Below are 27,487 nucleotides of genomic sequence, written 5' to 3'. Positions count from 1 at the left end.
GATAAATACAATTTTTAAAGGCAGAGTAAATAGAGGTTTGAGAATGCCAAAGTAGAGAGTTCCATGATTTTTAATAAGGTGGTCAGGGTAAGCTACTGAGCTCATGACTTGAACACGCAGCTGAGGTGGAGAGGAGGATCTCACACTACAGCTTTCTGGGGGAAACGGGCACAGCCAAGGAGCCAGGGAAGAGTGGAATAAGAAGGGAGAGTGGTGGGTGTTAGCCTGAAGGTTGGGGGTGTCCACACCATGATGGTCTTGAAGGCCACTGCAAGGACCCTGGCTTTACTCTCTTCCAATGCCGCTTACTGCTCTCCTTTCTTAGGAGTTCCCCAGAGTGGAGGTTAGTCAGGGTTGGTTGCTGAGAAGAGGCATAGATGACATAGAGGAAGCAACCTCAGAGAATGCCTGCTTGTGACATGAACCACCATTTTTCATTACTCTTTGGAAGCTGACTTTGATTTCCCAAATATCAAGTTAAAACAGAAGACAGAGATGGGTTTCAAATAGGTTAGGAAGTGGAAAGGGAGTTTGTGCTGAGCAAAACCGAGTGAGGCCACCATTCCAACTTTCCTTCCTGTCTGTTGGTCACTTAAGGACAAGTGGTTCATACAGGCTCACCAACCCTGTACTCCCGCTGCGCTCGTAGCCAAGTCAAATGATGTCTCCTCAGGCCCATGGACAGTTAGTAGCTATGTTTTAGACAGAAAGAAATCTCACTTCATTCTGTTCATTCTGAAATTTCCCCCAGTCTCCAAAGAGACATTTTCTGACATAATGAGTGTGAGTGATTCACACTCTAAGGGTTTTTATTTTTTTTTCCCTAAAACAATTAAAAAGTACATCCATTGCTGTAGATTATTTCTGGCCCTAAAAAAAAAAATTATCCTTCAAAGGACAAAGGGATAGATACTTTTTTCTTATACTGTTATATTTATTTTTGTACTATTATTCATACACTTATAGAAACTTCCTAGGACGAAAATAAATATATTATTAAAAAGATAATACAGTGTGTACCACTAAGTGACTGAAACACGAGGCCTTAGGAGAACAGACATCTCACTAGATATGTGGGATCAGGAAGAGAATTATGACAAAGTGCTAGCACTCCCAGAAAAGAAGGGCACATTAATAAACTTAAAAAAAGAACTTGCAAGCTGGAAGAAAGTTATTTTTCATATTATTCATCCATCTAATAATGGAGAAAAGCAGGTGAATCGAAAGGGGAAGGATCAAAGAAACGGAGAGCCATAAATCTGCCCTTTTTCTAAAATACTGTGAGGGATGTAAGTTGCATTTTTGTGACAGCGAAACACCAAGTACCATATAATTTCTCACAGTGAAGAGCATCTACCCATCCAACCAATCTGTAAGTATTTTCTAAGCTCCTGCTCCAGGCCATTCAATGTTGTAAGTTCTTGAGGGAAGGCCCCCTTCCCTCAAGGGGGGTTTGAACCTGTAGCATCTGGAGGCAGGATCACTTATCCTAAATCCAACAATTACTGAATTGTTCACAAATTATGCTTCTGCTAAACTTATTTTCCAAATTGATTGCTTCATTACAGAGCCCATTCTACCCTGATTATGGCCATTGGCTAATAAAAATAGTTTTAAATTCTAAATTCTACACCAATAGGACTAACACAGCCACGACAAAAGAACGATATAAAAATTGGCCTTTTTGATTATGATCAGCATTATAATTAAAAGCATGTAATTAAAAAAGAAGCATGTTATTCAAGAATTTCCTGCCTCCTGTCAAGGACATCTTCACATTTTTATGTGTTAAAATTGTGGGTATACCGTCTCAGATTTTAAGCTGGTAACAGAAAATGAGGCTTTTAGGTCTCTAATCCTGGTAGTCAGGTTTCTGTCCCTCCCATCCCCCATTGGGTCACGTTGTCTGAGATAGTAGAACAAGATGGAAGAATCTGGAGTTATGCAAGGAAATTTTGATTCTTACACCTCACAGAGGGGAGCAAAAGACCGTGTGCTCAGAGGGCCCAACTAGCAGTAACTGAAGAAATAATGACAAAGGCAATCCAGATTGAATTCATATTTTGCTCATTTTCAAGAAGATCAAAATATACAGCACAGAGATTTCTTCTGACCAGCACAGGATGGGCAGGAAAGGTATGGAAAAAATGGTATTTTTATTTTAAAGGTCAGGAAATGGAAGCAACAGAGAATTCACTAGGAAAAATATAATTGGTAACGAAGGAAAGAACAAACACATCTCAGATATGAAACTAATTCTTCTGTAGATAGTCATGGCCTATCAGAATGCAGGAAAGAGAACAACATATATTGAAAAAGGAAGGTCCTACCCAGTTCTCCATCTATACTTCTCTGTAAGGCCTAGAACAACAGAAAAAGTGTTACATCTTGTGTGCCAGCTGGAAGATTTTGGTCAGACTGCCTGTAGTTCCGTCTGGAGGGGGCATCTCAGACTACATCAGGGATATGGAATCTGGTCACTGTGTTGGCTGAGTATTTGGAAATGGGGAGTGGCAGCTCATGTGCCCCTGTGTTTGATATCCCTGGTCTAGACCCAACCAAGATCATGTTTGCCCTCTGAAGCTCTCCTTGAAGAGTGGAACCCAAGCTGAGCCTCTGGTCTCCCAACTAGCTGTGCTTGATGTCTGTGCTGAGCACTTAGCATCAGAATGCATACAATCATTAGCCTCCCTTTGCACCGTGCAGCAATCCTACCAGGAGCGCATGCCAGTGTGTAGGAGACTCAAGCTTTCCTCCCCCACAGATGACTCTTTGTTTTTACTGAACTCAATGGGGTGCTGAACCTTCTGCCAAAGTGAGGACAGGAAAGGGGGTGGTGTTACCAAGCAGCAGCGAATTCATGGATTTTACTCACTGGCAGGCTAATTTGGGGGTGGCAGGGTGGGTGGGCCACCTGGAATAGGCAAACAGTACCAGACTGTCTCCAGTTCAAAGCTATCTCCCTCTCCCCATATTTTTTGATTAAATAACCCCGTTATGGATTGCAAATCACCAGGAACAAGCTTAAACTAATAGCTCCTTCAGAAGGTCATGCCATAGGGGAGAGAGAGGAGGCACCAGCAGCCATGCCACCTAGTCCCATATCAGTTCTTTCTTCTTTCTCTCTTTTTTTTCTTTTTCTCTTTCTTCTTTTCTTTCTTTCTCACTTGTCTTTTCCTTTTTTCCTTCCTTCCTTTCTTCCTTCCTTCCTTCCTTCCTTCCTTCCTTCCTCCCTTCCTTCCTTCCTTGTAGGCTCCAGACCACTGTGAAGCCAAGTGTGAGCTCAAACTTATGACCATGAGATCAAGACCTGAGCCAAGATCAAGAGTTGGGCACTTAACCAACTGAGCAACCCAGACCCGCCTTTCACATCCTCTCTATCAGCCCTCTTCTCCTTGACTTTGCTCAAGTCTTCCCTTGCTATTTTTATTTTATTTCTCCCTCCCACAAGTCTCTTAATTTAAAGAGAAGCAGAGATGAAAAGGGAGGCCAGGGAGACAGACAACTAACTGGGCATTTTGCAGCACAATCTCATGTTCTTTTTATCAGTCCTGACAGGATGGATATTTTCCTGTTCCCATTTTACAGACTTGGTACTGAGGCTCCATGTTAAGGAACTTTCTCACGAACGCAGATCATAAGATACAGACTCAAAAGCCTGTGCTCTTCCTACTTAACCAATATTCTTCAAGAAAATGTTCTCTTTCTTGGTCCCCTTACCATATCCCCAACTTGCCCATAAAACAGAGCTTCTCACAGAGGCTCTTGAGTCAGAAGACACAGCAAAGTATTCATACTGAGAGGGATTTAAAGACAACAGAATCATTATACTGTTAAGAACACAGTAGGTTTTTAACTTGGCAGAAAGGAGGCAGATGCTGGAGTTCAAGTCCTGGTCATCAAACCTTTAGCAGCCTCTCGATCTTTCTGAGTTGATTGTTTCTGTAAAATGGGGTGACCCCCCCCACCTCTCTGCCTGTTTAGTAGTGTGGCTGCTCATTCCATCTTCCTGATCATGACAGCACATATAAAATGTTAACTATAATTATAATGAAACTTTAACATAAAAAATAGCTTTCTTGCTTGATTAGGGGAACTGAAATATGAGTCATAGAAAATGAGATCTCATTTCTTCACAATTAAAACGAAGGTGTATGAGGTCTTAGTATAAAATGACATTTAATAAAGTAGAAATCACACATGACATGACAGTAATCAAGGCTGACTGACCTGTCAGCCCAGCCCATTTACGAAACATCTCCGTTGGGCTTTATATGCATAAAGCTACTTACAAAATACTAAGCACTTTACTGTCTTACTTCTTAATCCTTGCTCTCTTGTCACACAGAATGGCATAGGAGGTACCACAGAAGGTTAGGTCTATGGATTGGAGGGGGGGCGGGGAGAAAGCCTGGGAGGTGGGCTTCTGAGATGGGATCAAGAGCCCTTGAGGGACCATCAAAGGGATAGCCTTCAAAGGGATTGTGAGTCCTCAGAAGCTGTGTGTAAGATATTTTAGAGGAGATAATGAACTTTTTATTTTTTCCTGGAAAGAGAGCCAATGACTTTTATCAAAAGTAGGATAGTGTATAGGAGTTCTGAATTAGAAATCAGAACTTCTGGGTTTAAATTCCAGAACTTTGCTTATTAGTTGTGACATCTAGGGTGAGTTTAATTAATCCTTCCATGCCTTAAATTTCTCACCTGTAAAAGGAGGGTAATAATAGTACCTATCTTGTAGGGTTGTTATGAGGATGAACGAGTTAATACGTATAAAGCATCTGACACAGTTACACTCAGATATTCACAGCTGCCACCACCACTAGCACCATCACCATCATGAGTTCTCAGAGGGTCCATGAACTTAAAGGATGTTGACGAGTATTCACCATGAATACCCTGTTGTTCTGATTCATAATAGTTAGCATTTACGAAACACCTCCGTTGGGCTTTATATGCATAAAGCTACTTACAAAATACTATGCACTTTACTGTCTTACTTCCTTAATCCTTACACAGACCCTATGAGGTGAGTAGTAGCAGTGTTAACCTCATTTTACACTTGATTAAGTCTTGACTGAGGCTTAAAGGTTTAAGTAACTTGCCCAGGGTCACGTGAGTAATGAGTACGGAGCCAGGATGCAAACTTCATTCTGACTTCCTCCATAGCCAAAATTCTCAGTCAGTACAGAACTGAACACTTCTGGTTCAAGACAGCTTCTCCAGGTCAGCCCACAGTGATTTGTGGCTTACCAAAACACAAACGTAAAGGCAGCAAGGGCAGCACAGGAGAAAAGGAAAAGATGGCCGAAGCAGCAAGAATGAAACTGTAACATTTGTCTTCTCACGTCCCTGAAAGCTGCGGGAACCACAAGTTTCTAAAGGACCTAGTGAGCGAAAAGCATGGCTGGAGCTATGTGGGAGAGAGTGTTACCTGTGGGTGCCGGGAGGAATAGAGGTGTCCACATCTGAGCCCTGGGGAGTAAGTGGTGAGGAAACCAGGAGGCTCTGCCGTGGAGGCCAGAGGGGAAGCTAGCTGCAGAAGACCATAACTTCAATCTGGAAACTGAAGTGAACACAGGAGGGGGTTTGGCCCAACCAGGGGAAGTTCAGCTTCTGTGTGCTGCCAATGATGTTGCTTAGACATTGTTTTCTGATTGGTAAGCAGACGCTTACCTAGAAGGTTGGATAAAGCTTGCTCATTATTTGTGACTATTAGCCTTCAGTTCCTGACACATGGAAGGTTCTTACCAAATATTTGGTGAACTGATTTGAAGGGGAAGTGGGAAACGATGTCAGTTCTCTCTGTAATAGTTTAGTGGGGAATGCACAGTACAGGATGCCAGTGTGAATGCTGGCCTTCAATAGTCTTCTCAAGAAGCACCATACCTGCTCGAGGAGTTTGATGGTATTCAGAACAGTTTAGGAATGCTTCAGGAATTTCCTCCAAGATAAGTTCACAGGAGTCACACAAGAAACAGTTATTTTATTCACTTGCCCAGTGTTATGCACAGGGCTATTAATGGACTTGGCTCTAAATGATTTTTGGCTATTTGGGCTTCCTGATTTATCACTATCAATGATATTATTTAAACTGTGCCCTAGGCTTTGCAGATCATTCTGAGAACGAGGGAATGATCTCTAAATGTAGTAAGTATAATGATACTTCTTACATGTATTAACTCATTTAACCTTCACAATAGCCTTAAGGAGCTGGTACAGGAATTATCTTCACTTACAGATGAAGAAACCAAGGCATAGGTTTTATAACTTGCCCAAGGCCATGCGTTTAAGAGGTAGAGACCAGTTGTTTGAATCACAGTAACATTATTGAAGAGTCCATCTCTAGCTCCCTCAAATGATCTAAAATGGAACTGTATTCAGTTGTATGTTGAGTTCTCATTTTCTTGCTTTTTGTAAAGGCATATTTTCTTAGAGTTCTATCTTCCACCCGTTATTTTCTTTAACCACCTTCAGAGGACAATTTTACTTTTTAGGCACAAAGCCATTTTTGAAAGATATAATGAAGGTGTGCGCCTACCCTGCATGTAGGGAGAGCGGTACAAAGGGAGACAAACAGCAGACCCACTTACCTCCTGTCCCTGTTTCTACCCCCTCCATTAGGAAGAGCGAGTTGTGTGTTGTATTCACGGAAAGGGATGGACATCCCCCCAAATCATCTTGTAAGGTAAATATATGTTATTCCTATTTTAGACATGAAGAAACTGAGATGCAAATAGGTTGTAGAACCTGCCTCAGCAGTACTATGAACCAGGGGTTAGTTCAGGTTGTCAGAGTCCATTGTCTTTCCCAGGATACACCAGCTCCTTCAGGGCATAAAGGTACAAAGCTTCTATTCGTGTTTAATGAAATATCAATCACAAATGTCCAGTATGGAAAAAAAAACAAAACCTGTCTTAAAGTTAGTTCCTTTAAAAGGTGGATCAGGTTTGGTTCTGAATTAAAGTCTAAGATACGCAAGAAATCCCTGGAACCCTTTACTGAATTCAAGCCTTGAGATGCAGATATATTATAATCCAAAACATGAAAACATAGAATGTTTTTAGGGCAGAAGACTGAAACTGGGAAAGCAAAGCCATGACTCTCAATCAAGGGAGAAAAAGATTTTTAAAAATTCGTATATATATATAGACTAGTGTGGTAATTAATTTCATATTTCGACTTGCCTGGCCATGGGGTACCCAGAATAAATATTATTTCTCGGTATGTCTGTAAGGGTTAGATTAGCATTTGAATTGGTGAATTCAGGAAAGTAAGCCCCCTCCCCTATGTGGGTGGGCATTATGCAAATGTATTGAGGGCCTGAATAGAACAAAAGGCAGAGGAAGGAGGAATTCACCCCCCTTTTCTGTCTTACTGTTTGAGCTGGAACATCTCACTTCCTTCTGCTCTGGGATCAGGACTTACACTGTCAGCTCCCCTGTTCTCAGGCCCTTGGACTTTGAATGAATTACACCATCAGCTTTCCCGGGTCTCCACTTGGCAAAGGACATCTAGTGAGACTTCTTAGTCTCCATAATGACGTGAACCAATTTCTCATATCAAATTTCTTTACGCATGAGCACACACATGCACGTACACACGTGCACCCTGTTGGTTCTGTTTCTCTGGAGAACCCCAACACAAATAGTATTGAAGAGCCAAGAACTGCAAAGTACTAATTGTGCATCAAGTACCATGACTCAGATCTTCTGCATGCTTTGCGTTGAGCATTTGGTCATTTATTAAATAACCCATGTTCTGCACTAAGCATGGAGTACAAAAAGCCAAAAAGATTTGACTTGCTAGAGACCAGCAATAATCTGCACAAACAGTCTGTAAGGACTATTATTAGCCTCACTCTACAGAAGAGGAAATAGAGGCTCATAATAATGATGGGGCTTTTCTAAGGTTACACAGGTAGAATGCTGTAGATTCCACAGCTGCTTCCTATTAACCCAAAATTCTAGAAAAAATTCTGTAGCTCGACAGACACAAAGCACTTGGAAAAGGTGATAACCCTAGGTGCTAGCACAAAGAAATAGTTACGGCAAATTAAACCCATCATTATCTCGGATAGGTTTTCTGGTCTGGCAGATTTAGGTAAAGCTGTAGATGTCTCTCAAATTCAGCGTCGTGTTTAACGAGCTTCCATCACTGGCTTGAACAAAATGGAAATACATGACCAGGATGAGAGTACAGGCAGGCAAACCATTGTAAGGGGACAAGGGAGAAACAGTGTGTTTTCAATGGATAAACAATCAGAGGCTGGTGACATGTCATAGTGTTCTGTCCTTGGCCTGGTCCAGCTCACACATTTGTTTATTCACTCACACACACAAGCTTTTATTGAATGGCAATGATATATAAAAGGCCCTAGGTCTGGTATAGAAAATTTAGGGTGGTCACCAAAGGTACCATAGATACTTCTCTTCAAAAGATCTTCTGGTAAATCAGCTGCCGGGAGTGCTATGGGCACAACCCTTTAGGCTCTGCCTCAGTGGCCGAGGGCCACCTCACCCAAGGTCATTCGCCTTCTGAGCTTGCCCGTATCAGAGTACAGACTGATGGGACAGTATAAAGGTTATTCCTCTTGGTCAAACTCTGGACAGCTTTGAAGGGTCATTCTAGTTCTAGAGTTCCCTGTCTGGTCAGCTCAGTTTGTTGCTGGACATGCAACACTGCTTAACTTCTCCTTCTTGCCCATCCTACTCCACAGGAGTGGAGCCCAAGGTCACTCCTTAATAAATATCCTGTACAGTAAACTTGAAGGTAGAAAAGGAGTGTTTTTGTCCCTTGTTAATCTTCAAAATAGCACAGCTACTCTCAAGGACAAAAGTTACATGGAGATAGCATTTGGGTTTAATAATTTCCTTCAACAGTGAAACAGCCTGCTTCAAAAAGCAGTGTTCTTTGCAAGATACAGGAAGCGTTGTCGCTATTGGAAGATACAGGAAGCGTTGTCGCTATTGGAAGGGTCAGTATCAACCAAACAAGCTGGTATTTTAATGAAATTTGTTTCTGTTCATTTGCTGCTGGCTAGCAGGCAGCACAGCATCACTCATGTTTAGAATTTAGTGATTAGAAATTTTTAAAAGGAAACATCCTGGGTTCAAAAGTTTCTATGAATAATTTGCAGGTAAATGGGGAAAAAAATCCATTTCCTAATGAAATCCCAGTAAATGAGATTACTTAAGACACAGTGGAGAAACTGTCAGTGCCCATCACGATTCATTCACTCCTTTGTCTTTTTATAACAGAACTCTGAATTTTAGCTGGTTACATGTCTGTCCAGGCAAAGACTACATTTCCCAGACTCCCTTTCAGCTAACGTGGCCACGTAATTAAATTATGGCTTTGGTCGTGATGTTTGCAAACTCCCAGTAAAACCTTTAAAGGAAACTACTTGCCTTTTATTTTCTCTTTCCTCCATCCCAAAGCTGGACCACGGAGGTGATGGATGGTGGTAAGGCAGGCACAGGCTCAGAAAGGTGGGGCATTCATACAGAAAGTTTCTGGGTTCTCTAATAGTGCCTGGAGTAGGACTCTATCATGCATCTGATGTACCTATTAGCTTTGACTTTTACAGGGGGAGAAAAGTAAACTACTGATTTTGTATAAGCTATTTCTTTTTTGGTCCCTGTTAAAGCAGCTTTACCAATATTCTAATTTGTATAGTTACCAACTCAACAACTCAAGTGTGAGTGCTGTTCATGTTTTGGTCAGTCAGCACAATATCTTACCAGGATACCATAAGATGGAAGGAATAGAAATTAACATCCTTTCCTGTGAGTTAATCCTTGCATTATCCCCTCTTCTTTTTTAGAAAAAAAAAAAAAAAAATCCCCTCTGCCCTGTCCCGCCCCACATTATACTTTATTCCTATATAAAAACCAAAAGTCAAGGCAAGATCTGGATTGAAATTACACTTATTTGTCTATACAATGGGATTTCTGCCAACAATTAAAACCTTGATTTTCTATGCTGCTGATGCTGTAATTTTCAGATAGGTTTGTATTATGTATACACATAGCTATATATGATGCATTCATCCACCCATCCAACCATTCTTTTATGGAGTAATTTGGCCATGTAGTGTGTACATGGAACTATTCAAATAAAATAAGAACCAATATATGATAAGAGATATCAAATGGGTTACAATTCATTGATTCATATTCACAGATGGATGAACAAAACAAATGAAACACAACTTAATCTTAAAATTCCTTAAAAGAAATAGAAATTAAAAATCCAACATAAACCATTGTTATGAATGACTTACCATTTGGAATTTCCTCTATTTCTATTAATGTAATGATTGATGCTTTTGTAGCATAAAAACCATAGCCTATGTGAAATTGATAGAAATTGATACATTATTAACTAGCATAGGCTCTGTTTCTCTTTTTGCACCTGAATTCAGTGTAGACATGTAAATGTCTGATTGGCTGGCTGGAAACAACTAAAGTTGCATAAGGGATTTGCCATTTTTATCATGGCACTAACTGGATTTCAGAAGGTTTTTTCTACTTATCTGGTTCCAGAGGTAACATACTGCCTATATCATTGGTGAACTATAGGTACTCGTGGGTTATCTAGGAAAGGGTAAGGATTCTAAAACCAAGAACATGTTCTCAGTTACAATCTCTCTTTTTACTTACGTACAATCAGAAACACATGTAACTTTTCCTAAAGGTACAAAAACAGCTCACTCCCCTATGCTAAATACCAAAAATCGCAAATAAGTGGGGGCGGGGGCGGGGATGCAGGGGTGGTGGTGGGTGGATCTAAGAGTCCCTTGGTTTGTGGCATTGCTGGTATGCAGAAGCAGCCTAACTCTGTAATTACTTTCCCAGGGTGTCCCCAGCTACTCTTCATACTGCTTTCCTGAAAATCTTTTTATCAGAGTCTTAACCACATTATGTCAAGACATTACCTTGAAAACAGGTGTTGAGAAGAGCTCAGACTAAACCTTCTTGCTGCACTGCCAGCAACATATCTGGTTGGAGAAATATCTGCCAGATGACTTGGGCATACGTATTCTTTTTGATAGAATGCTATTTGATAGAATCTATTCTTTTTGATAGAATTCTTTCTTCCCTGGATGCAACTAGCTTTCAGCAAATACATACAGACTGTCTTCTACTGTTCTAGTAAGTTTTCTTTCACGTAAATTTGTCCATTTAATTCCATGATCTTATCTTCTGACACTTACCCCAGCGAGCATCCAAATGCCCACTAACTGTATTAGACCCTACAGAAAAGTGAATATAAACTGGTTTCAGGTGTTTAGATAAATTTTTACAATTAACTTTAAAAATACAGTAAGTGAAAAATGATTTGAAATATGTCAACTGAGAAGTGAAAGTGTATGCATTTAAAATTCTTCTCTTACTAGAAATCACTGTTATTACAGACCAGCCTATGAGTTTATAATCTATATTTTCCATTGCAGAACAGAAAGAAAACCAATATATTTCATGCCTCTTTTTTCAGGGAGACACCTTGAAATACCAAGTGAGTACGTGATTAAAAACTACCTGAAATATAATTTCCGGTGGTTGATTACTAATAGCCATCATTGTAATCATCACTAACAGTTGTGATAAAGGCCATTATAAGCCCTAAGTTCTAAAGAAGGGATCATTATAGATTTTATTCATCCGAGCCAGGCAAATATTCATTCTCAAAGGATAGATGATTACAATTTTTCTAGAAAGTTTAGCTGAGATATTTTTAAAAGCATCTCAGAAATCATTCAGCATTTATTAACTACCTCTTTCAGGGAAGATGCTGTAGGAAGATCACATCTTTCTGAAGAAGATGCCAAGAACATATTAGCTGCTAGTTTGAGAACCTTCATCTACACTTCACAGCTACTTTTAGAAATAGTTGCAGCATTTATCAAATACCACCGAGAATACAGTATACATGTTGGAACTCAGAATTCAGCAGCTACAGAAATCTAGCAGGTGTGAACTGGGGGAATGGACAACAAATTGTAGAAATATACCAATTTGAATAATATATGTATATGTATAATATAAGTAATGTATATGTATAATATAACTAATATAAGTAAGATCTACCTACATTTTAGACGCCTAAAAGATGAGAGTATTTAAAACAACTTGATAATAAAATATAATAAATATTATGCATCTTAATATGTTTTTAGACTGTGATCTATGATATTAGATTAATATTTCTTGGGCGCATATAGCAATGAAAAGGTTGGGGTTTTAGCCTTTTTTTTTTTTTTTTTTTTAAGAAAAACAATTTCCTTGGCTTTCCTCGCATGAGTTTCTAGGTGTGGTACATAAAAAAGGGCACTAAGATATGTTTTTAAAAATCACTGTTAGTAAACATGTAAACTTCATATTGTTTTTAATTGCCTCAGAAGTAACTCTGGATAATCTTTTTGTTACTTTTTCCCTTCTTTTCAAATGCTTGCAGGAGGGTAAGTCAAAAAGAAATGTGGTTCCATGCATTTCTACCATTTTGAAAAGCACAAGAACTGCAATATAAAATCAGCATAGTTTTCTAACATAGAATGAGCTGTTTAAGGTTGACAAAGTTCATAAAAGGGTGACCATACGCAGCCTCCAGCTTAGAGTTTCTGATCTACTTAATGCATCTGAGTGGAACACAGCTGTCTGTGCAGACTCATCAAAGCTCGAAATAAAACCACTCACCACTGGTGATGGGGAAAGTGCGATGTTGCCTATGGATGCCTTCAGCTCATCCACGGTTGCAGTATTCTTAAGAATGTCTTTAGATTGCAATGGCTTAATCTTGATATTAAATTTCTTGTGGGACTCTTCTTCCTCTTCCGATTCGCTCGAAGAATAAAAGTGCTTTCCTTTGGTAGGTAGAACACAGTTAAAGATACATAACTCTTTTTCCTACTGAGAAACAATGATGAGTATAAGAGTGCTTGCACAAAGAGGCAGCAAAGGCAGCCTCAGAGGGCAGAAAAATCAAAGCAAAATACACAGACGAATAAAAAAGTAAATCGGAAAGCGTTTGCACTTATTCACCTCTCCTTGGAACATGATTAAGGATGGTGAATTTCCAGGAGCAAGAGTTTAATGTCCTACATTTTTGCAGCGGGTGGCCACTTGTGACGCCCCACTCAACACAAACCCTGACAGCCCATGTGAGCTTCCTCGTCTACCTAGAGAGCAAAGCCCGTCTCAGGACGATTTGTGAGGAATTTCAGTCTTCAGAGATGCTCTGCCCAGAGCTGGTTGGTGGGGAGGGCACAGGTGAGAGTATTTTCTAGCCACAACAAGTGACATGGTCTGATCAGGTTTCAGCAGACAACCCAATACCCGCAGTTTACACAATTGTTTCTCAGCACATTTTTCTCTTTCTCTTCTCTCTCTATTCTATGAATAGACCAAGGCAAAATGCCTACTTGTTAGCATTCAGGCTGTTCTGTGCTGTTTATTCATTTCTAATATTAGGGGCGACAGGACTTGGGAAGCTTGAGTTATTTCAGCACCTTTTCAAAATCTGAACTTATCATACAGTTTTCTTAGAGAAAATAAAGATTATAATCAAAAAATAAAGAAAGGATATAGCCGGGTTCCTCGGGTCTGATGCTGTAGCCTTCTTCATCCAGCTCAGGGGAGTTCTACAAAATATAAGCACAGATTAAGCCTTTATTATTCTGACAATAATCAAGGAACTGTTCATTTTCCTTCTAGAGACTTCTATTTAAAGACATAGTTATGTGTCTTATTTTAGAAGGTGAGGATTTTAACCTTTGAAAGTGAATGCTGAGCAGTATATGTGTAGATATTTACTGAGGGATACTTGGAGAGTCTTCCTATCAGAAAAACAAAGGATCCACTGTCAATGAAAGAAACATTCAAAGAGAATTTCTCATGTGTTTCTTGTAAGCCAAGGACGGTGCTAGGCAACATGGGGGAAGACAAAAGGCAAACTATTTTTCCTCTGGAAAATGGGAAGGTATTTTGGTAAACAAAACATTTTAAAAAGTGAAATATAATACACAAATCATCTGTGAAAGGAGTCTGGAGGAAGAGGAAGTTAAGGAAGCTTGAAGGAATCCAAGGGGTCTGTCTGTGCCTCTCAGGACAGATGGGGAGGGCAGGGGAGTTGGTGGTAAGAAAGAGGCTGTATTGAGACACCGAGGCAGGAATGGGGGAAGGGAGAGGCAACAGCAAAGACGACTGCCTGGAAAGGAAGCTGCACAGTGGGAGAACCTCGGAAATAGACCACGGAGAGCCAACGTGCTGGAGGAAGAATTCAAACTTGATGGAGCTACGGAAGCGTAGAAAACAGCTTCCAAAGGTGTTTTGGAAGTATGCTTCAGGATAGACTGAGGGCAGAAGAAACTGGAGAAAGGAGATCTCATTCAAAATACTTGTGTCAATTCAGGGAAGATGTGCTAAGAGTACAGACCACATTGGTGGTGGTGGGAAGTGATGGGAAGTCCTTACAGAAAGGACTTTTGTTATAAGGATAAGCTTGGTTCTTTGTAACATCTGTCATGGGAGAAAAAGATGGGGAAGGGTCAAGAAGACCCCAAGATTTCTACTTTCAAGTCTCAGGTCACTGCTGGTATTCTTGACTGAACTGATTGTAACAGCAGAAAACTAACATTTTTAAAGGGAGGAAAGATTAAAAAAAGAGTTTGCATGATTGGGATTAGTATTACCACTTTTGAGTTCCTATTATATGTGAAGTGCTGTGACCCACACTTTATTTCACTGAACCTTCATAACAATACCATACAGAAAGAACTATTCCATTCACCAAGGAGGAAAGTAAGAGAAACAAGATGGCATTTCTCAAGGACACACACACCCGGCAAATGGCAGACCTGTGTGCCTTGACTCCAGGTATTTGAGACTATACCCTATCCCCTAGAAGGGTGAATGTGAAGCCATTCAAGGGTGGCTCTTCTAAAGGTGAAGTGAGAAAGGAGAGAGCCAGAGAGAGATTTTGGAGTCACCGATGTCGTGAAAGTGCCATGACCATGGAGAGAAAGAAGGCCTGAATGCTATGGGAAAGCCACCATTTCCTAAGCATTCATTGTCTCCCTCTTCAGTACTGAAGTTTACTTTTTTAAAAATGCAAGTGTGCTGAGGTCATTTCTCTGCTAAAAACTTGTCCCTGGCTTCTCACTGCACTTAGAATAAATGCCCAGTGCCTCTGTGTGGCCCACGGCTCAGGTCTGAGAGTCCCTTCCCTGATGCCCCTCAGCAGCACGGTCTTCTTTCCATTGTTAACTTTTATTTTCTGAATATACAAGCTCTTTCCCATTTCCGGGGTCCTCACAAATGCCGTTCTCTCCACCTGGAATTCTCTTCCCTCACATGTGCAGCCAGTGAACCCCTTCTATACTTAAGGGCTCTGCTTAAAGGTCATATCCTCCCTGGGAGCCTTCCTTCTCTCACTTCTCTCTGCCAAAAGCAAGATGACATCATCTCTTAAGAATAAAACCTTTCTTATGACTTAGAGAAAGTGGTGTCTAATATAGAATTACCACAACAATTCCTTCATGACCTAATTAGTTTTCAGGACTGAAGGAATATGGGGGAAGTTATGCTTCATTTAAGGATTCACATGTTGACCAGAGATAGCATTAGAGTGTAGGGTTTAGATGTATTAATATGTGATTTGATGAGTAATGTGGTATTTTTATTGTTATACTTCTTGTTTTCTTAGTGTATCCCGAAGGATAGGAATATTTTGCTTGTTTGCTTAGAGTATTTTTGTGTATTAAAGAATCCTGCAAAATACAAAAAAAGTCTATCTAGATAAAGAAGAATTATCTCTGGGAAACTAAATCACATTTTCTTAATATTTAGTAGTTTCTCTTATAACATTAATTGTGAATTATTTGGATTTAGGGTAACATGGGAACTGGCATAGATTTTAGGGAGCTGGACTGCTAAAAATGTCTAAAAGGTCCCAATCTTGGGGAACAGATTTGAGAGGATCAGGTGATAGGGTTGACAGAGTGACATGCTTCAGAGTGGAGGGGTGGGAAGCATCAATAATTTAACCTGACCTAGCTTCAGCTTTCTTTTCTATGAAATGCAAATAATGTATTTGACTTTTAAGATGGTAAGGATTTCATAGCATTTAATATTATGACTGACTAATAGTGACTATCCAATAAGTGATGGTATTATTTATTGTAAAAATAAAATGATCATTAAGAAACGTGCAAAAGCTTTAACATCAAGATTAATTCTATGATAGGAGAGATTGGGTCAAGACATTCATGGATATACATGCAAAGGCATTTTATAAGGTTGTGAACCTGGACACCTGCTGTACAATAGAAATGATCTTTGATGTGAATATGATTTATATATTTTATATGATTAAAAATCCAAGAATGACTATGGCTGTTCTGCTGAGGTTGGTGGAGTAGGTGTTGATGATGTAAATCAGTTTCTGGGGAAATCAGGTGGAGCTTTTAGGTCTCATCTGAGAGTCACCCTCACTCCCTGAAAGCAAGAAGTGATTGTCATTTGACCTAGGAAAGAGTCTGTACCTTGAGGCTCTAGTAATTGTTTTGTGCTAAGGTCTGAATGTTTGTGTTCCCCCCAAATTGATATGTTGAAATTCAAACCCCAAAGTGATGGTATTAGGAAGTGGGGCCTTTGGGAGGTGATTAGGGCAGTGGGGAAGAGCCATCATAGTTGGGGTTAGTGCTCTTGCAAAAGAGATCCCAGTGAGGTTACAGCTAAAAGGGGCCATCTGTGAACCAGAAAGTGGGCCCTCAACCCAGACACACCAGATATGAAATTTGCTGGCACCATGACCATGAACTTCTCAGCATACACAACTGTTAGAAATAAATTTTTATTGCTTATAAGCCACTAAGTTATGGTATTTTTTGTTATAGCAGTCTGAATGGACTAAGACACTATGGAACCAAACCCCAGAAGTTAACTGACGTGACTTAAATCTCAAAGCCACTTAGAAAAAGAACCAGGATGGCAAAATCTGGAGATAATATTTTAAAAAGCTTTTTTTAAAAACACACATCACAGGCTAGGCAGGTACTAAAATAACCTGCAAATAATTAGCTCATTGAATTCTTTCAATAATGTTATAAAGTAACTACTGAGTTAATTTCTGCTGGTCTGCAAACAACCATCCCAACAACCATTCCATAGTTGATATATGGAAGGGCTGGATTTTGAACCCAGTGTAACAGACTCTAGTGCTCTTAACCTCTATACCACCTAAGTGTGTCAGGCACTGCCTAATGAGACAGAGAATGTTCACTTATTTCTGTGTTCTATGAAAAGATCACCTCAACTCATTTTCCAATTGTGAAATAATAAAGAAAAAACAATCTGATACTCACGTATCTTTCCCAGTCAATTTCTGCATAAAATCCATTTGGTGCCCCATTGCTTTTCTTCTGCAATAAATTTGAAAATAAATTTAGAAGAGAAACATTTGAATTGAAAAAAAAAAAAAAGGAACAAAGAACACTTAACTCTTATCTGTATTTAGCAAGAGCTATCAAAATCCAGCACTGGAAAGACAAATTAGAGCAGCCTATTAAGCAACCACATTGGTGTAACTGAATGGTAAATTGAGCTGCCGTGACACTGCATAAAAGGGCTTACAGACTTATTTCACAAAAAACTGTAGGATACCAAAGTGTAGAGATGGTAATAGCTATCTGTTTAAATTTTATTCAGTAACATTAGAAGTACCTACATTATAATTTAATCTTCTATACCTTCGGGGATATAATCATATATATATATATATACATATATATATGACATATATATATATATGACATTTTGACTTCTATGTTGTTCTCATGTACAATTGTTCCCAACATGTCTAGAGAGTGTTCAAGTCATTAACTTATCTTCCTTTAGCTCCTGTAACACTGACTCAACTTTTCCCTAACCACCCCCTTGATAGAATGTAAAGAAAATCAACTGCAAGTTAATTTGGCTCCTTGGTATTAAAAATAGTATTGATCTTCTTTTCAAGTGGTCTTTATTATCAAGTTATTAAAATAGTATTCAAGGATTGATTGTGGATTTCTGTTGTCTATGTGTTCTACACCTCCATGAGCATACATCATTGAAAGATGACTAGATATCAGAATTACTCTCTCTGGATTCTATTCAAGTTCTACTTTAGCACCTAGAATAATCATGATAATGGCCACAAGCACTTGAGCAAGGACGTGGCATCTTACATGTGGAAATTTCTAAGATTCCTCCCTTTTTGTGAGCAAAGAACAAAAACACAAATCAGGTTGGTAATGGAGAGTCCATTCAACAACATTCCTGTACTTAGCACATAGAACAATGGTATGTCACCAAGTACTAGCAGATCTTAGAACGGCACATGTCAAATGGTGAAGCATGAGGTATGAGGACAGGACTTCTAATTTTACAATCACAGATAAAGTCCACTGGAACTACAATGGGAACAGCTAACACTGAATTTGACAAATAGGTAGGAGAAGTAAGCCTTTCGTGTATGCATGGCACTAGAAAAGCCAATTAGAGGCAACCCAGTAACCATTGTCATTGGTTAGTACTTTTTGGATGTTGGACTGGGCATTCTAAGAACAAGCAGTTTTATTATGGTGAACTGTGGGTAAGGCATAGATATTGTGTTCATGCTCCTCTCTTCCTCTACACCAGAGTGTGCAAATACAAGAACTCTGCTCTTCCAGCACCCAGGCACATAGGCTCTGTGACTCTCTTCTTTTTTATTTTGCTCCTGACAAAGAGTATATACATACTTTGTCAGACTATACCATTTTAGGCCTTCTCACAGAATTGCCTTTATTGGATTAGTGTTTTGGTGATATTCTCCCTATTTTGAACAAAGGGAATTTTTAAAACCTGCCACATCAACCTTGTACCTCTACAAGCTATGCAGCTAAGGACATGGTCCATTACATAATGTGCTATCTAATAATAACAGATCTCTCCCATGGAGAATGGGCATGGTTCCTATTTTCTTTTTAAATTCCTACTTCACCAATCTGTTTCCAAATGACTTCTTTGCAAAATTCTCCAAATCTTTCTTAACAAGTATATTAATAAATTCAATATAGAAATTTAATTTATAATAATGGGAAATAAAATGAATTAAGTTGATTCCAAAGAACGAAACTCATGAATTTTGTGATCACTGTAGTATTATCATTAATATATATTTTGGTTCTTAAACAATTTTTCAAAACAAAGGATTGTTATCTAAAAACCAAACAGATTAGGTAAATTACTGTGTTCAATATTCCAGTTGGCTTCCATAATAGTCTCATCTCCATAACCAAAGCCCTTTACAACCCAGAGAGTTTGTATGTTCAGCTAAATAAATAAATAAGTGTGTGTGCATACATGTGTGTGTGTGTATGTGTGTGTGTGTGTATGTGTGTGTGTGTATCTTTCCTGAGAACATATATTCAACATTATGGATAAAAGTTCCTGAATTTTCTAGACCTGGGCTGAGTGAAAATTTTCCCAGTTTCCATGGAAACTGGTATGGAAGATTGAGATGAAGAGAAAGTAAAACCTATAAAAAGAAAATTTCTTTAAACTAGAAACACTTTCAACACATATACCAAACACGAACAACAAGTCATAAACAATACATTTTGGGGCAGATTCACCACATATGCACGCGCACACATGGCTTTATCAGAGGAACTGATAATCTGGACTCATTCACACTAGCAGACTCTTACAGATATATTTGGTTTCACAAGTGGAAATTATCAAGTTAAAGATTGGCTAGAGGCTGGCTGAAATTCTTCTGGTCAAACCCCAAGAGAAAAAGCAATTCTCCTGGTTAAACCACTGAAGCAAGGAAGAGCTCATACTAGTAAAAAGGAAGGGAATGGCTCTTTCAGTTGGAAAACACTGAGGAAGCAAGAAAGAATACAACTACAAAAATATCATTTAAACACTAGGCTTCATAGTAAAAGCAATATTGGATACTCAGTAACACATAAACAGTGATTTTTATCTTGGAGTTGAAGTTGTGTTTTCTTTTACTTCTTTCTTTTCTATATTTTTTTAAACCCTACATTAGCATAAGTAACTTTTCTAATTTGAATATATGACTCTGATCTAATTGAGGCTCGTATCAATGTTAGTCATGCTTTAATAGGTATTTTACTTTAGCCAGGCTTATTATCTGCTCTCAGATAATATGATGAGCTAAATCAATAAGTGTAGTAATAATTGGGTTCAATTATACCTTCTTCAAAGCTCTCAGTTTCCTCTGTGAATGCTCCTCTTTTCCAAGGTCAGCTCATGGCCACATAGTGTTCCTTGGACATGAAGTATTAAAAATACAGGGTATACTACCCAAATATTATCTTTTTGTCACTGAGGCAAAACTTGAATCACTTTGTAAATAATCCTACAGAATAGCACAGTTCAATAGAGCTGCCTGTGAGGATGAAAACATTTTGTATGTGCACTATCCAATATGGTAGCCACCCATCACAAGTAGCTATAGAGTACTTGAAATGTGGCAGGTGCCACCGAGGAACTGAATTTTGAATAGGCATATGTGGCTACCATATTGGATAATGCAGCAATAGCTACTATATGGTCTGGGCCTGGATCAGCAGCCCTGACTCACCATCCTTTGGTCAAGCGCATTGGTTCCCACAAGCCAGGGTCCTGCCAAATTCCTGATGTTACTGAGACAGTGCTTATCCTCACAAACGACTACTTATTTCATACGGTGATGTTCATATTATAGCCAAAGCTTCCTTATAGATAGCATAGTTTTTTAGAAATGTGAATCTCTCTCCTTTGCCTAAGACAAAGGAAACACATGTCTCTTTTATACCTGATCACTCTTTAAAAGCATTTTCAGACGTCAGCATATAAGGTCTATATGGCTAATTTAAAAATTGGTCCTGGATATTCAAGAGTAATTTGGAAATACCTAAGAAAGTCTTCTTATTGATTAAATAAATGCTACTGCTTTCTTCCAGATTTCAAATTGGGATTTTACTCACTGTTTCTACAACCCCTTGGAAATGTTTAAACTAAAATCTGTGTCCTTACCGAAACTTTTTTTCCTCCTTCACGCGCACACTCTGCTTTGTTATTGTAGGGTGGTTCATGTGGGCTGGGCTGCTGGAATTGATTGTTTTCATGTAGAAAAAAGTTGTTAAAGGATCTGTTTGTTCTTCAAGACACATATAAATAATCACATGGAGTCAGCAAACATACCATCGAAGAAACAATTTCTAGGCCAAATCGTAGGGCCTACCAATCTTGGCAGGGTTCCTTAAGCAAAGAGTGGACTTTGGGGCCCATAATGAGGCTCTATTCAGCAGGCCAGTGTGGCTGGGCCAGGAGAAGAAGGGAAAAGAAGGAAGATGCATCCCAGGCACTAGGTTTTCCGCGGATCTAGTCCTCATTCAGCCAGTAACTTAATTTACAGGTAGAGAACAGACACAAGGACACACCGAAGAGACCCAATAAAAATGCTCCTATTTCCAATAGAAAGAAGTCTGACAAGTCTAGCTCTACCCTATCTTCCTCTTTATTGAAGCCTTGCTGAGTGTTGGCAATATGTAAAGCGTGAACAGCTGCCAGCTCCAAATCTGGGCCCTTCCCTGCACACGTGTTGGGGATGAGCAGAGATCTCCTTCCAGACGTGGTGTGACTCCCTGTGCTCCCGGTCTGTGTGCTTAGGAAAAAGTCTGAGTGCATCCTGCCCAAATTAGGGTTTGCTTCTGGGTTAGAATGCACTGTCACACGCAGCTGTCTGAAGTCTCAGACATGACGATGGGCGGCTCTGCTGGGGATCACATTCACCAGTGGGAAGCGAGGAGAGCCCACCTTTATACACGCAGCCCTGCCACAAAGCCTCAGGAGACTAAGCCTTGAAAGCCTTGTCACCAGCGATGGGCTTCATTAAGTTTTGGGAAATGCATTAAATAATAATTCGTACATGGAACTTATTGCGAAGCCATTTACAAGCCTTAAGCATGTGTACCACCTCCTGCAGTTTGCAGAACCACATCAGTGAAACCATTCCTTCCAGTGTCAGATACTTTTCAAAAGACAGTAATTTGGAAGCTAAATCAGCCAGGTAAAAGGTAAAAGAAAGTACGCCTGGGTTCAGAGACACAAGGTATTAAAGACATCAGACTGAGTGTGAAACAAAGTCCGATTGAGATCTCCAAGGACTGAATGCAAACAGAATCTTGGCCTCCTGTAGCACTGATGTGATAAGGAGTTCTCAAAATTTGGTGACCCCAGTAAATGAGGAATATTTGGGGAGTATTTCCAGATGGTAAAACTAGCATCTGGCTAATAATTTCTGGTACTTAGGAATCGTATATCCTGCTTCTGAGAACATGGCATTTATTTCGAATGGAGCCTTTTTTTTCCCCCCAAGCAGGTCTGCTTTATTTCCTGAGAAATCAAAATTAAGCAATTCCTCTTTCCTAAAATCACGCCCAGTGATATTTATGGCACTTCCAATTAGAGGACAAGGAGGGGACAATGGTTGATAAATAACTTTACGTGACTTGGAATAGTGGCAGGGAAAGAGAAGTTGGGGAACTCAGGTATAAAGCCCTGACTAGGGTCCACACATCCACAGAATCACGGCTGGGCTCTTTAATACAGCGCATACTTATAATTGCCAACTGCATGCCAGGGCTGCGTATTCTACCAGAGAATTAAACTGGTGGTCGCTAGAAGGGCAAAGAACACGGAGGTAGCGATGGGGCCTCAGAGACAATAAAGGGCCAGGGGATGAGGAGGTGGGGGAGGGCAGGAGGGGACAGGCTTCGGAGAAAAAAGGATAAGCCTGAGTGAGGGTGGCAGAGCGAGAGATGCAGGAGATAGCAGTCCAGCCTGGGAGCAGCGGGGACAGAAAGCAGAGAATAGCTACCAGAGGCTCGCTGAGGTGAGAATGAAGGGCACCAGAGAACCCAGGGAAGGGGCCAAGACAGAAGCAGAGAGAAGACATAGAAGCAAGAGAGTACCTGAGACAGAGTTAACGAGAGGGCTCTGAGCCAGAAGCAAGAGGTGAGGAGAAGCTGAGTCTTCTGGGTCTTTTTTTTCCCCTGCTGAATAGAGCCTTGATTATAGTGTTACCCAATGTCTGATCAATTTCAGTCTATTTTCTTAACATTTCATGGCAAGAACTACATGAATGCAAAAGGGACCCCAAAGCTCAGAACCTTGAGTTAAGTGTGGAAGAAAATCTTCTGCTGTCTCTGCAATTAATACCTTAATTTGGGTATAATAATATAAAGGGCGATTTTTCAAAAAAAAATATTTTTAACCACCAGATTTTAGTTCCCACTCCAGCCCAATGAGTCTAATGTGAGTCCATTTTTTTTTTTTTCAGTAACAGCTGTTCTTTTGAACCTTCTGAATAGGCATCTGATTTAGATTCTAAGGAAGTCATTTTAGAAGTTGGTACAGACTCCCATAATCTCAACTCAGATCAATCCAAGCCCATGTGCCACAGACTTCTTAAAAAAGCAAGAAATCTGGTGGCCCACAAGAAGTCAGAGTTACAGTTAAACCTACACCCGGTGGAGACATTTTCCTCCTTCAGACTGTAAATTCAGGGATAAGTGGTTTTGAGACCATTCCCTACTTAGGAATTTAATGTAGGAAATGTATCTACAACTCAACTAAAGGGGAAAAGCTTCTTTCAATTTTATTGGATCTCAGCTCCATTATGACTTTGTGGTCTCTGTTGGAGAAAAACATTCTTACATAATGAGCTTTTATATCATTAAATTGGAAATGAAATAACAGTTAATGGTAGCAGCCCCTGTAGGAACTATCTGGCTTCTGACCCACCATATTGATGAGGTTTGCTTGCCTACTCTGGGGCAGGGTTTTAGGTGAATGCAATAAATAAGTTTAACTTGACCAAGACTTCATTTGTATGTCTCATGCAATTACTACAGAAAATTACAACAGCAAGAGGTCTGAAAAGTCATTTAGGCTATTCTCTCCCTCCAGAAAAAAAAGGGGGGGGTGCTTAAGAAATTTCAACATAGTATATATTGAAGTGCAAACCTACTGAAAATGGTCATTTAAATACTTACAATTCCATCTCTATCTGGTGAACCCCTGTAATGACAAGAAATGGGTAGCTATTAGGAAAAGGAATCATTCTTGCTACATAGACTAACGTATAACAGTAAGATTCACAAACAATCTCTTCCCCCTTTCCTACTTTCCCATTCCAGTGAACCCAGCTAATGAAGCCAAAATCAAAATAAATTGGTTGAATGATATTAGAGCATGGGATGTGTGTGTGTGTGGCGGCAGGGTGGGGGGGGTAGGTAGGGTGGGACAGATTAGTGTCCAAAAGGTTGGTGTCCAAAAGGCACGAGTTGCTGGTGCAATGTTTTGGTCCACTTTTGAGAGGGGAGTTTATTAAGAACCTGTCCCGCTCAGCTGACTCCATGTAACTACCACAAGGAATGTAAACTGACTTGCTGGCTCTCATCTTCTCTCCTGGGAGAGGTCCTGAATTTCCCCCTACAGAAACAAACTCCTATGGTGCCTTTCTCTTCACTTTGAGAATCTATATTTCCCCCCTATTTCTATACTTACCTGTTCCTTTGATTATAGGGGAGCAGGAAATAGAGGACAATGTCTGCTAAATGGCTCACACTGATGGCCAAAGTCCAGGATCGTTAATCCACTACTGTGGGATAGTGCCTAGAAGTAAGGCTTGTGGAGTAGGATGAATCTGGGTGTCCAAATTCTACCACTTATTAGTTCTGTGACCTTGAATACATTACCTAATCTCTCTATGCTTGTTTAAATAAGATAGGGTATATAAAGAACTTATAATGAGTTCCTGACACATACTATTTACAAACATTCTTTTGTTATCATTTTTTTCCTCTTTCATGATATCTCCTCACTGAGAACACAAAACTGGCCACTCACAGTCCCATTAGACTTCCTAGCAAGTAATATGACCGCTACTCTGGGAAACTGAACAGGGGGAGCCAGAGGAAGGGAGAGGTGTGAGGATAATCACTGTCACTTTTTGATTTCCTATTTTAGCTAGAAAAATGTCATTCTATTAACAGGGAGATCAAGATTATGCTTAGGTGAGCACTTGCATTATTTGGAAGAAAAACAAAATGAGTGCTTAAGGGAGACCATGAAGTTTTGTGGAGTTTGGTGTAGTTGAAACTGTTTTTTATTCCTTATTGATTGGGTGGGGAGAGACAAGAGGGAGGGAGGAAGAGGGAAAAGAGAGAGAGAGATGCAGAGAGTTGGTGGCACATTCTTTGGGTTCTGAGATGGGATTCCCCTTTCCCAGTAACACCCCCTTCAAATTTAGCAAGATATCCCATTTGGATTACAAAATACTTGGGGGAGGGTACATCATTTTTCATAACCAGCTCTGTGTCTGCGTGGATGCAGACGTGAATCAGTGATAGATGGGCTAGAAGCAGAAAGGACCCAGATTTTAGTTGACAGAAATCTTAGGGTCTTTGAACCTGGCTATGGGAATTAGTTGGTTCAAAGAAATTTCACCTAAAATAGAAGGGTAGGAAGATAAAAAATTGATAAAAGTTATCATTCACTGAACAAATGTTGAGTGCTTATAATGGGCCAGGCACTAGACTAGAATCAGGGGATGGAAATAATGAAGACATGCTCATCCTAAAAAGAATGAGACAGTTAAGTATATCCAGTGGGTTACCATGGGCACAATAAGCCCATGTTGGATAAAAAGCACAGAGAAAAGTACGGACCCATACTCATCAAAACCAGCTTTCCCTTTTCAGATCTAAACACTGGGGGGGAAAATATACACTTCTTACTCAGGTAGTAAACCTGTGCTAAAGGCACTGAGAGAGAGGTGGTTGTATCAGCTTTGGGGCAGGATATATCCAAAGGCACTGACCCTTGTGGGGATGTCTTTGCAGGCAGCAAGTCTTAGATGTAGAGAAGACAAGGCTCTGGAGAAAGGCCTGACTGAGGCGTTGCCCACTATGGGTCAAAGTACAAGTGTGTATCAACAGGGAATCTAAATGAGAGGCCACTTAACTTCATGCATATTGCAGCTATAAGGATGGCATTTCAAAAATTTTAATCAGAAACACTGTAATTGTGCATGCCAGCATTGGGTCCTGTTCTGCCTTTGTCTTTACCATTGATGGAATGAGGCTGGTGCTTGCTAGCATGGCGGCAGTGAGTGTAGCAGTGACAATCACTGACTGTAGTGCCAGACCGCCTGGATTCAATCAACTCAGATGCCTAACTGCGTCACCTTGGGCAAGTCTTTTCACCCTTTGATGTCTCAGTTTCCTCATCTACTAAATATCCATGAAACTGGTAAATACCCCATAGGCCTATTAAAGGATTCGATAAGTTAATAGGAGTGAAGAGCCTGGAATAGTGCCTAGAATATAGTAAACACTCCTGAAATGCTATCTAGAATAAAATTATTATACAATTTGACCTAGAGTGGGGAGTAATGTTAGCAGTCTCAGACTCTTGAATGTGTTTCCAGTTCATTTCCTAACCCCTTTTTATAAAGTTTTAGATGTATTTTAAATTTTTTTTTTCCTTTTAACAGCAGATCCCTCATAATTACCGACGTCTCTTTTAAAACTAATCATCTACCTCAGGACCTTTGTGTCTATTTTAGAAGTGTCAGTTACCCCTTGCAACCACTGCCCCTTCTCTTTACTCTGGTACTGGTCTTGATGATAATTTTGCCCATTTAGTCTTTTTCTTCTGAGTGATAAAGAGTGGACACTTGTTTCTGGACTGGAATACTGGCTCCAAATCTTACTTTCCAAATAGTCTTCAGAGAGTTACCTAATCCCTTTTGGCATTGATTTCTCCTCTCTAAATTGAGATATTACTTCTGACTTTATTGAATCACCCTGACGTTTAAAAAGGATATCAGTGCATGGAAAATACCCAGCACAGGGCCTGCCGGGGACTTAGGACCGGCTCGCTCCTTTCCTCTCTCGGCCACCGTAACAATGATCAAATCAGGGAGTGCTGGTCCTAAGCCCACTGTCTGTCTAAGGAGGTTGAATCAGCTGGAGCTGGGGCTGGCCACTCACTGTGGCAGGTTGCTTGGCAACCCTCACAGAGCTGTGACCGTCCTGAAAACGGTTTGCATCAACAAGCTTTCGATGACTGCAGATGAACCGAAGCATTGCCTAAACCTGAAGGGATAGCAAATTGCCAGAACATCTTCTCAACCTTTGGCAAGGATGATGTATGACCCAATTAGAGAGCAGCGGTTCATGAAAAGCAAAGGTTTCCACTAAACAGCCTGTCCTTTGGCCATTATCACTGGTAGAACTAGTTGATGGCTAATTTGCTATCATGGAAGTAATCTGGGGGGCTCAAATGATAAGAAGTTAAGAAGAGATGGTTAGGATTTTATAAGCACGTGTCTTGAGAGGGTGCTTCAGAGAGATATAGGGTGTCTACCCAAAGCTTTGAGT

At 40.0% G+C, this 27,487-nt stretch overlaps 1 protein-coding gene across 13 annotated transcripts in view; it reads right to left on the bottom strand.

Moving 5' to 3' along the window:
- SGIP1 (SH3GL interacting endocytic adaptor 1) overlaps nt 1–27,487 on the bottom strand; it is a 213,359-nt gene that overhangs the window by 95,042 nt on the left and 90,830 nt on the right. For 5 of the 13 annotated variants that reach the window (XM_059135758.1, XM_059135762.1, XM_059135759.1 and 2 more), the window contains 5 exons: nt 24,095–24,119; nt 23,012–23,095; nt 17,366–17,422; nt 13,588–13,642; nt 12,699–12,874 (listed from right to left, as the gene is read on the bottom strand). In XM_059135758.1, coding sequence (XP_058991741.1) covers nt 12,699–12,874; nt 13,588–13,642; nt 17,366–17,422; nt 23,012–23,095; nt 24,095–24,119 — 397 coding nt within the window. Of the gene's footprint in view, nt 1–12,698; nt 12,875–13,587; nt 13,643–17,365; nt 17,423–21,071; nt 21,144–23,011; nt 23,096–24,094; nt 24,120–27,487 lie in introns of all 13 variants that reach the window. The other 8 variants (XM_059135771.1, XM_059135766.1, XM_059135769.1 and 5 more) reach the window with 3 other exon arrangements.

The sequence above is a fragment of the Mustela lutreola genome, chromosome 10, assembly GCF_030435805.1.
Source record: "Mustela lutreola isolate mMusLut2 chromosome 10, mMusLut2.pri, whole genome shotgun sequence".
Taxonomy (NCBI): domain Eukaryota; kingdom Metazoa; phylum Chordata; class Mammalia; order Carnivora; family Mustelidae; genus Mustela; species Mustela lutreola.
The sequence above is the reverse complement of the archived record's forward strand: the minus strand, read 5'-3'. Positions and strand labels throughout refer to the sequence as shown.